General features: G+C 43.0%; 1 protein-coding gene across 1 annotated transcript; it reads left to right on the forward strand.

The window, feature by feature from the left end:
• The first annotated feature begins 4 nt into the window (after nt 1-4).
• SAXO4 (stabilizer of axonemal microtubules 4) lies at nt 5-6,016 on the forward strand. The gene is made up of 10 exons (XM_056528164.1): nt 5-22; nt 1,031-1,159; nt 1,735-1,798; nt 2,773-2,879; nt 2,979-3,047; nt 4,043-4,129; nt 4,227-4,307; nt 4,396-4,484; nt 5,467-5,597; nt 5,723-6,016. Exons 1-9 carry the CDS (start codon nt 5-7, stop codon nt 5,582-5,584), a joined length of 762 nt encoding a protein of 253 aa, XP_056384139.1. The 3' UTR covers nt 5,585-5,597; nt 5,723-6,016.
• Nucleotides 6,017-10,742: the final 4,726 nt, after the last annotated feature.

The raw sequence follows: 10,742 nt of genomic DNA on the forward strand, positions 1-10,742 counted from the left end.
GACAATGGATGAAGGGGTTTCGGTGTGCTATGCACTTACCTCTAAGTGTTACGCTCTGGGCCTAACATTGAAGCTAGATTGTAGAAAGTACAGAAGGACCTCCAGGGGCTGCCAGTGGTTATCGAAAGGGGTGCACAGAAGGCTGCCAGTATCCATTGGTCACTCTAGGCCGAGTGCAGGTAAATAGAATGTAGAAAAGGAGGAATCCGGTAAGAAGTCAGGAAACCACACGGGGAAAAATGGATACGGTATTAAACTGTACAGATGACACATTTTGTCACATTTCGTCCCCTCTTCATCTGGTTCCTTTAAAACATGTCTGTACAGCTGCATGCAAAGTGGTGCCTCTACACGTTTCCGTTTTTCCTTAAATGGGCACTGTCAGATACAAAAACTTTTGATATGTTGTAAAGCATGCAAACCCAATAGGTTCTGCAATTTCTTTCATTAGAAAATTTTCAATATTTCATCCAGAAAAAGCCAGTCAAACAACTGCCCCCTTGCCTGCTTGGACACATACTAGTCCTGCTTTGTCCATGCGTCATCACCTATGTCATGGACACACTTCCTTGATTGACAGTTGTGAGCGCAGGGCTTACAGCTGGAGGAAAAATCCTCCCACTGTCAGCTTGTGTCCCATACTGTCAGTGAGGACAAGCTGGGAGTTGTAGTTTTGCTAATGCTAGGGGAGATGTGAGCAGACAGCATACTGAGGGAGGGGGCGGAGACCTGCACAGTGAGGCCACACCCCCTCCCTTTAATTGGAATTCAGACTAGTGAACTAAATTAAAAATGTAATAAAAAAAACCTAATAAAGGTGCTAGACACATACAAATTAGATGTACATGATCAGGATTAGCTACTGAGTGATATATTTAAAAAAATGTTTTTTTGTTGGATCTGATGGGTACGCTTTAAGGTATTTCCTGAGTTCTTAATGGATTCCTCCATTTGTGCACTATACATTTACTAGTAATACTTTTATTTATTAAAGGGGTTCTCTAAATAGGCTCTGCTTTTATTATGACAGGTTAAGTCAGTTCATTTTGACACTCGGGATCATGGTCCAGAAGCCATACCTGGTATTTTACTACAACATCGACCACTGCTATTTGTGCCACGAGGGAAGGGATCTCCGGACATGGAAAATTTCCATCATGTGAGTCAAGAGTAACATGGTATTTGTGAAATTACACATAAAAGGTTTTTTCAGGTTTGAACATAGATATCCTATCCTTATAATAGGCTGCCACTGTATGATCAACAAATCAAAGAGATTGAGGTCCCCTTCACCATACTTCCTGATACATTGTACACATGACTTAATAGCTGCATGTAAGGGTCTATTCACACGGCGGAATTCTTCCTCAAATGAAAGCCCAATACACTTCTATGGGATTACGTACTCCTGTTGACACTTCGGAAGTTCTGCTTGCGCAAGCAGAAATTCCGAAGTGTCAACAGGAGTGCGGAATCCCATAGAAGTGTATTGGGCTTTCATTTGAGGCGGAATTCCACTGGCGGAAATTCCGCCATGTTAATAAACCCTTATTCTACAGCTCAGCTATCGAGATCAGCTGCACCAGAACATCCAGCTATATTTGGTAATGTGTCAGGTACTGCAGCTGCTTTATTCTGATTATCAGTGGTTGGACCCCACAGATCATACAGTGATGACCTTCCTATGTATCTGTTTTTTTTTTTTTTCATTGTGAAATCATCTTATTGCTTCAGGGTCCAGCCTTCATGTCTACTGAATACAAAACCAGGTTCACACCAAAAGCAACTCATCCCCTAGGTAAGGCTCATATAGGAAAAGTGGGCTAGATATACAAGGGAAATAAAAAAAATAGCAGTTGTCCTATGAACTATCTTGATCGATTGCTTTTTTTCTATCATTTCTTATGTAATAACATGAAGAAGACAAGTGACTTACAAAGGATGAATACAACAAATTGTCACTGATGGTGGCCACAATGTTACATGGGAAAAATGTGCAGGATAAATATAATATTGTGTTGCCTGTGGTTTGGAAAGGACTATAGTTTACTCCACTAATCATATGGAGCAAAGGTCCTCTATATACGCTGTCCATTTTAGGACATCGTCAGTCATCAGACATAACTCCGTCCTCCGTCAGGTGAAGCAGTGTCCTCCCTGAGAGCAATCGCCGTCAGTCGTCAGCCACAACCCCGTCCTCCGTCATGTGAAACAGCGTCCTCCCTCGGACCAAGTGCCGTCAGTCTTCAGCCGCAACTCTGTCCTCCGTCAGGTGAAACAGCCTCCTCCCTCAGCCCAATCGCTGTCATCCTTCAGCCACAGCTCCCTCATCCAAAAGTCCCTCATCCAAAATGCTGTCATGCCTCAGACGATTCTCCCTCAGAACTTCCTGCCGCATAGCAGAGCCGACATTGAATGGCATGTACAGCAGAACCCGTATAGCAGAGAGCCGACACTGACTAGGCTCTGCTACACGGCAGGAAGGTTTTTCGTCTGAGGGATGATGGAGTTTTGGATGAAAGACTTTAGGATGACAAAGGAGGGAGGAGGGAGTTGCGGCTGAAGACTGACGGAGATTGGTCCGAGGGAGAAGGCGGGACGCTGTTCTGCCTGACGGAGGACAGAGGTACGGCTGACGACTGACGATGTCCTAAAATGGACACCGTATTTATGGAGTCAATAGCGTTTTCATGGGATTATGTCAGAAAAGAACTTTATATGATCATAATAAACTGACATTGTTAATTATGCTTGATCTACTTTTCTCTACAGGCAAAGCCCAAAGAGCAATAATAGGAGAAATGGAAAATTCAGGATTCACAGAAGGATCAAATTTAGAACCAATAACCCATGATCCTTATTCACAGTACCATGTACCGGTAAAACTCTTTAACAATAGAATAGACAACTACTATTCATAGATAGCAGTTGTATCTTATTTTACATATAACACTGATTTATGTGCTTGTATAACATAGAAGGGGTACCACCGTTTGATGGGACACAGTATTACCAAGACAGATTTTCTGCCATCTTCCATGTTGCAGGTAACCATTAGACTGTACTATCCAGTAGTATTCTTTGAAAGCCTATAGCAAAGATCATAATTGCCCTTATTATGTTACCATTTTTTTTCCATCAAGGGCATGGCAGTGTCAAATGTTTTCACCTTTCAGCTACCGTTTTTTCCGCTACATAAGACGCACCTAAGTTTTAGAGGAGGAGAACAAGAAAAAAAATATTCTTAACCAAACCCCTTTGTGGCCAGCAGAACCCCCCTTGTAAAAAGCAGGACCCCCCTTGTGGCCAGCAGAAGCCTCCTTGTGGCCAGCAGAACCCCCTTTGTAAACAGCAGGACCTTCCATGTGGCCAGCAGGACCGCCCTTGTAGTTGCTTACCGGTACTTATCACTACCGCTGACCTGTTCTGCACTCCGCATAATGGAGTCTATGGAGGAGCATGTAACATACACGTCACTCTGCTTCCTCCGTAGCGTTACGCTGGGCGCCGTGGAGTGACGTGTGTGTCACATGCTCCTCCATAAGACTCCATTATGCGGACAGGAGAACAGGACAGCGGCAGTAAAGGTGATGGAAGAACGGGGCAGCGTCATGAATCAGAGAACGGGGCAGCGGAGCACTTCGCTGTACAGACCCAGGAGCAGGTAAGCTTAGCAGCCTCCCCTGCACTTCGGCCCTGCACTTTGGCACACACATTCACTTCTTAAGAAGCACAGATATTTCCTTCCCACTTTTGGGGGAGACAAAAAAGCATCTTATGGAGCGAAAAATACGGTATTTTAGTATCTTTTTGGGCCAATTCCTGATAACAATATACTTCTGTAGAAGGAGCGCTGTACAGGATGCCAACCAGAGCTTTGCTATCCTTCTGCAATGGCCACACAGCCACATAATCTGCTTCTATGCTTTGTGCTCCCTTTGTATTTCCTTTGCTGCTAACAATTTTCAACTGTATAAAATGTATTTTGATTCCGTACTGTACACAACACTACAGAAAATGACTACTTTCTCCTGCATAATAGGGCAGAGAGCCACTGCCAGCTTTGGCCAGGAATTCCAACAGAGACAGTGGTTTCTCCAGGGAACTAGATCAAGTTCTTCATACCAATGTAAGACTCATCCATTGAATTCTGACGTATCCTTCATTCCCGATGGTTCTCTCTGATGTAGTTTTTCTTCTTATTTCTGTTGACAATTAAAACTTAGGCTCCATTCAATGACTCCCAATCTGATGATAAAGCTAAGAACAAAGATGACCTTTTAGGAAGGATGAATGTTGGTAAAAAGGTGTGTAGATTAAAAAAATACTTAGCTAGATAAATAATGGTTTTCAGATTTTAGGTGACAATATGTGACTTCCATGTTTTACTTATAGGAGGCATCTGGATTCAGTAACAATAATCTCACTTATGTACAGTCAGGGAAGGAGCCCCCACAACAGTACCTGACTAACTACAAACTAAGGTATCTTTTCTAGACTTTATTCCATCTTGGAATGAGACCAGAGCCATGCTGAGGAACAGTAATGAGATGAGTGCTATGCTTAGAACTGGAATGAGCACTGCAGTGCAGTGAACTAGGAATGAGATAGGGAGCCATCCTGGGGACAACTGACATGAAAAGCCAAGCTGAGGACCAGAACTAAGATAGGGAGCCATGCTATAGGCCAGATATGAGATGGGAAACCATGCTGGAGACAAGGAATGAGATAAAGAGCCATGTGGTGGCCACGAATGAGATGGGCAGTCATACTGGGGTCATGAAATATGACGGGAAGCCATTCTGGGGACCAGAAAGGAGATGGAAAGCCATGTTGGGGACCAAGAATGAGATTGGGGGGGACTAGGAATTAGAGGGTAGCCACACTGTGGAATAGGAACAGGGCCGGTTCTGCCTATAGGCAAAATAGACAACCGCCTAGAGCACCCTCTTGATGGGTGCACCACTCTGCCCGCTGCAAGAAAGTTAGCAGCCAGCCAGCTTCCATAGCACCTGCGGCTCATCTGAAGCACCCACCTAGCCAGCACCACTGTTGCTATTCCTCCCCCCCCCCGATACCATAATAATCTACATTCTTTAGCCTGCTGGAGGAGCATAGTGCCACCTCTGAGGCCAGACAGGCAGGTCCTGACATTGCATCCGCCCCATGAGGAGGAGGTTTTCTACAGTGTCTCACCCCAGTAAGATGTCAAAAGGGAGGAGCCAATGGGTGGGGTCAAGGGGCGGCAAAATTAGCTTTCACCTAGGGTGGCTAAAATCCTTGCACCAGCCCTGACTAGGAATGAGTTCATAAGTTAGGATTCTATGTTGGGGACAAGGAATGAGATGGTAAGACATAAAAATAATAATAAAAATCTGGTCCGAGATTTTTACAATGTCTGCTTAACCTTGGCAATCAAAGGAATATGTCTCTGTGTGTATTGTAACCATGAGTAATGTTTCCCAGGTTCTATGATCCTGTACCCCATGGAAGAGACAGAGAAGGTTGGACTCAAGGTGGGATCCAGAAACAACAACACAGTGGCTTCTCTGTCAGTAATGAAGTACATATCAGAGGCATCTAAACCAATTTAGCAGGTAAAGAGATTGACTGTGCTTTTTATTTTTCTTGGCATTGACGTCAATGCTTTCTACTTACTCAATACAACACTTACTGTATACAACATTTATTGGAAACTATTTCTATTATTTTTCATTTTCAGGATGTAAGAAAGATTCTGAACAACTCAACACTCTTCAGCATTGAAAACGTCTATATATATAAACCCATATCACCATCTAAAGCAAAAAATAAATCTCAGCACCATAACTTACAAAGCTTATATTTCGTACTCAGAAACTATATGGACTTTGTGAAGGTCAAATTTAGTTGCAGGTGGATCATTTTGTCAGCAGTACTTTCTTACTGGAGAATGTGAACTCGGTATTAAAACCAAAACAGCCTTGCAAATCTTAAAGGGGTACTCCAGTGGAGAACATTTTTTTTTAAATCAACTGGTGCCAGAAAGTTAAACAGATTTGTAAATAACTTCTATGTAAAAATATTAATCCTTCCATTACTTATCAGCTGCTGTATACAACAAAGGAAGTTGTTTTCTTTTTGAATTTCCTTTCTGTCTGACCACAGTGCTGACAACTCTGTCCATGTCAGGAACTGTCCAGAGCAGGGTAGGTTTGCCATGGGGATTTTCTTCTGCTCTGGACAGTTCCTGACATGGACAGAGGTGTCAGCAGAGAGCACTGTGGTCAGACAGAAAAGAAATTCAAAAAGAGAAGAACTTCCTCTGTAGTATACAGCAGCTGATAAGTACTGGAAGGATTAACATTTTTAAATAGAAGTAATTTACAAATCTGTTTGACTTTTTGGCACCAGCTGATTTAAAAAAAAAATTTTTTCCCACCGGAGTACTTCTTTAACAGTACACAAGGGAACACTCTCTTTATGAATATACTGAATCATTTCATCTGCCCCTCCCCCATCTCTTCCAGGCACATGTACAACCAAAGTTATTTAACTCCCATTAAAAAAAAGGTTTATTTGAAAAAAAAATTGAAACTTTCACCATTTTATTCTGAAGAATCTTAGCCCATTCCTCATGGAGAATGTCCTCCAAGTCACTAATATTCTTGGATTTGCATTTTGGCAACCACCTTGTCTATCTGGTTCAAGTAAGACAACTGTGATGGTCCCCCAGAATCTTCTAGGACTTCTTCTGATACTAAGCCTTGGTGGTCTTTGAGGTATACATGAGATCATTGTACTGTTTAAAGGTCTAATGACACCCAAGCTTCAGCTTCCTGACAGAAGACATGATGTGTTCTTCAACAATTTCCTCATACTTGATTAAATCCATCTTGCCCTCAAGATGCTGAAGGTTTACAGTGCCAGAGACAAAGTAGCCCTTAAAGGGGTACTCCGCCCCTAGACATCCTATCCCTTATACAAAGGATCTCCCTGCTGCACCCGGCGTTTGTTTAGAGCGTCGGATGCAGCTCCGGAGGCTCGTGACGTCATGGCCACGCCCCGCTCATGATGTCACGTCCACGCCACCTCAATGCAAGTCTATGGGAGGGGGCGTGACGGCCGTCACGCCCCCTCCCATAGACTTGCATTGAGGGGGCATGGCCGTAACGTCACGTGCCTCCTCCCCGCATTGCCAGTCATCCGGCACAGAGCGAAGTTTGCTCCGTGCACCGGTCCCCAGTGGTGTGACCCCCATGATCAGATAAGATGGGGATAAGATGTCTAGGGGCGGAGTACCCCTTTAAGCATCACCGTAGCATATGCATCATTCTTCTTGTTCCCGACACACACACTGATCTATAGGCACCAATATTACCAATTTTGCTTCATCACTCCACAGAACAGAATCTCAAAACCTCTGTGGCTACTTTATATGGTAATTGTATGTTGTACGAATACGGTTTTCGGTCTGATAAAGTTTATGTCTTTGAGTTTGGGCATTAAGATCTCCAGAGTTTGCACCTTACTATGTAAAAAACAACAACAACAACAACAACAACAAATAAAAAAAAACCTCAGTGTCTGCTGCCGCCAAATCTTGCTGCAGGTATCTCTTTTGCAGGGTCTGGACTTGGTCCCATAGCTGTATGTGATGTCACAACAGGTAACTAGTTGGGCCAAAAAGCCTACGCATTTCAGAAAGAGATCACTTTTCTTTGTCAGGGCCATGAAGAAGTAAAGCATTCACTTTCCGAAACGCGTAGGCTTTTTGGCCCAACTAGCTACCTGTTGTGGCATCACATACAGCTACGGGACAGAGTGCAATAGACTACAACAGAGCTTGCTGGTCAAGATGCCGCCGGCCGGGGGAGTTTTCCCAGCAGTGAAGATGTGCTGCCACTACCAGTGTCTACCCTCACTCCATTGCCATTCATTAAGAACACTCCCTCAAGGTGGGAAATAACCTGTTTGGACTGTACAGTTATTCTTGTAAACATTATTTTGGGGTGATCTTTTGGCATTAGATTGCTCTTCTTTTACATGATTACACCAAAGCTGGTGCAAGAATTTTTGCCACATTAGGCAAAAGCTAATATTGCTGCCCCTTGACCCTGCCTATTGGCTTCGCCCTTTGACACACCCCACCTTACTACTGGGGTGACACACTGTAACAAACCTCCTCCTTATATAATCACCTTACTACTGGGGTAGCACAGAAAGAGCAAGGGGGGCTCAACCTATCCAGTATAATGACCGGGTGCTACTAACAGCGAAAAGATACCATATAGAGCAAAGGAAAGGAAGGATCGCTGCATAAAAGTGCACACCCAGAGAGGATTCAATAATCAAATATATCTTTATTACACAAAAAGTACACACATGAGATCACTGTAAAGGACATGCCCGCACGTAGAGTACACGCCAGGATGTGGCATGCGCCCAGCGCCATGTGCGGTTTAAGAACGGACACTTCACCTGTCAGTTATCACTACTAAATACATATGATATTTAAGGAGAGACTTAGGACACATTTGGCACAACACCCCTGAGGAAGTCACCATAAAGTGACGGAACGCGTGGGGTCCGGCTGTCCTGTCCTGCATCACCATATTCAGCTGCTCCTCTGTCTGTGGTTTGCTACCCTTTATTATCTATGTCTAGTTATTTGTTATTCTTATGCATTTTGGGTATCAATGCATTGTTTTTTGTCTTATGTTAGCACTGTGCAGTGCACCTTGGAGTAGCAGTTTTGCTGTATTTATTATCCTTGCAGGACAGGACTTGGGGATAGGGGGTTCATGGCCCCTCCCCATGTTGTGCTTTTTGCTCTTTTATGAGCGCTTTTAATTGGTTTTAGATGTCCTTTGCTGTCCTTTACAGTGATGTTATGTGTGTATTTTTTGTATAATAAAGATATATTTGATTATTGAATCCTCTTTGGGTGTGCACTTCCTTTCCTTTGTGCTTACCACTGGGATGACACACTGTAACAAACATCCTCCTTATGTAATTACTACTGGGGTGACATGGTGGTGCTGACTGGGCCAGCACCCCCATCTTACAGCATGCATAGCGGCGCCCCCCATCAAGAGGGTGCTCTAGGCAGCTGCCTATTTTGCCTATAGGCAGAACCGGCCCTGGGTTACACCCTGCGCAAGTTAATTTTTGATTCGGTCCTATACACAGAACTACTATAGAATCTTAGTACAAGTCCCATACAGTGCTGTTACTTACACAATACAATTTGTCTACACACTTTAATGATCTGACAGGGGAGCCATTTACAGTAACCTAGCTGCAGTTTTCTGGCATTAATATATTTCCATAGCGCCAGTGTCTCTTCCTTTGTTTGGGTCTAGACATAAATCCCTGAGGATGATGGGAAGTTCCCAAGATGATACTGGATTGTGGAAAGATGGTCTTAGCTTATTTAGGGCTTTGAAGAAGCATGACACAACAGAAACCGATAACAAAATTACCTTTTATCTGCACATTTATAGCCATAAAATGTACCTTCAGCATGTTCAGATTCAGGCCTTTCTTGAAATAACAGGGAAGACACCTAAAATACTGACACTGAATTTTCTGTCGCCCATGCAGAATACATCTCCCATACTCTAGCATACACTTTTTGTGTGCACATTTTTTTAAGTCATGATAGTGTTAACTACTTCAGGAGAGATGACGCACATTTTCCATGCTGTCAATTGAAGATGGTTCAAATGTTGATAAAACATTCCTTCTTGAGATAGTAGATTCTGTGAGAGAGGAAGTTTCCAGAATTCTTCTCTCGAAAGCTCTAATGCCAGAAGAAACCATTGTTTCCTTGGCCAATAGGACAGAATGATGAACGTCTTTACTTTCTTTAGGCAAATTTTTGTCAGTACTCGGGGAATGAGAGGTGTTGGAGGGAACACATACACAAATCTCCTTTTCCAAGTTATAGAGAGTCCGACTATTGCTAGCAGTGATTCCATCCTGGATAGAGAACAAACGCATGGGAGTCTCTTGTTGTACTTGGACGCCATAGTGTTAAAGTCTCGGTGACCCCATCTGTTGACGATCTGCTGAAAGATTTGAGAATTCTCACTCTCATTGTAGCAAGAAATTGCAACTGAGCCAATCTTCCTAATCATTTTTCTGTATTTTTTGCGTTAAATAGCTTAATGTTGTCTACCTCCTTGTTTTCTGAGGAAACAAACATTCTGCTGGTGACTAGGAGATCGTCTTGACCTAGGAGAAGTACCTGTATTGTGTTTACAGAAAGTTTGCGGAAAGAAGGTTCCCTTGTCCCCATTAATAGATTTACAATCTGACAGTTGTGTACCAAACATAGGAAAAGAGTCGAGAGGTAGAGCACAGAGGCTTTTCTTGGATGTTGCATCCTTCGTCCATTGTTTCAACGTGCAAGCTACATTGGATACTGCCATTGTTTTAGAAACAAACTTCATAGAGTCTATGGTGTAAGTAATTTTAAACTAAGCCCCTTTTGTTGAATTTCTTTTCAGGCTTATTCCAATTCTTCTTAAGCCACTGCTCCATGATTGGATGGACTGGCAAATATTTGTCCTCATAAGGTGGAAAATGGAATAATGGTAGTTGGTCTGTTTGTAGAGTTCTCTTGACCTCCTTAATAAGCCTCAAAACTTTGTCCTTATGCAGTAGATAGACTTCCTTAGCATCTAATTGTAATTCACTGTCAGAAATTGAGACAGAAATTGTGCCTACATTGGATGTCCCCGGCAAAAATGAGTGCT

The sequence above is a fragment of the Hyla sarda genome, chromosome 6 (genome assembly GCF_029499605.1).
Source record: "Hyla sarda isolate aHylSar1 chromosome 6, aHylSar1.hap1, whole genome shotgun sequence".
Lineage (NCBI taxonomy): Eukaryota > Metazoa > Chordata > Amphibia > Anura > Hylidae > Hyla > Hyla sarda.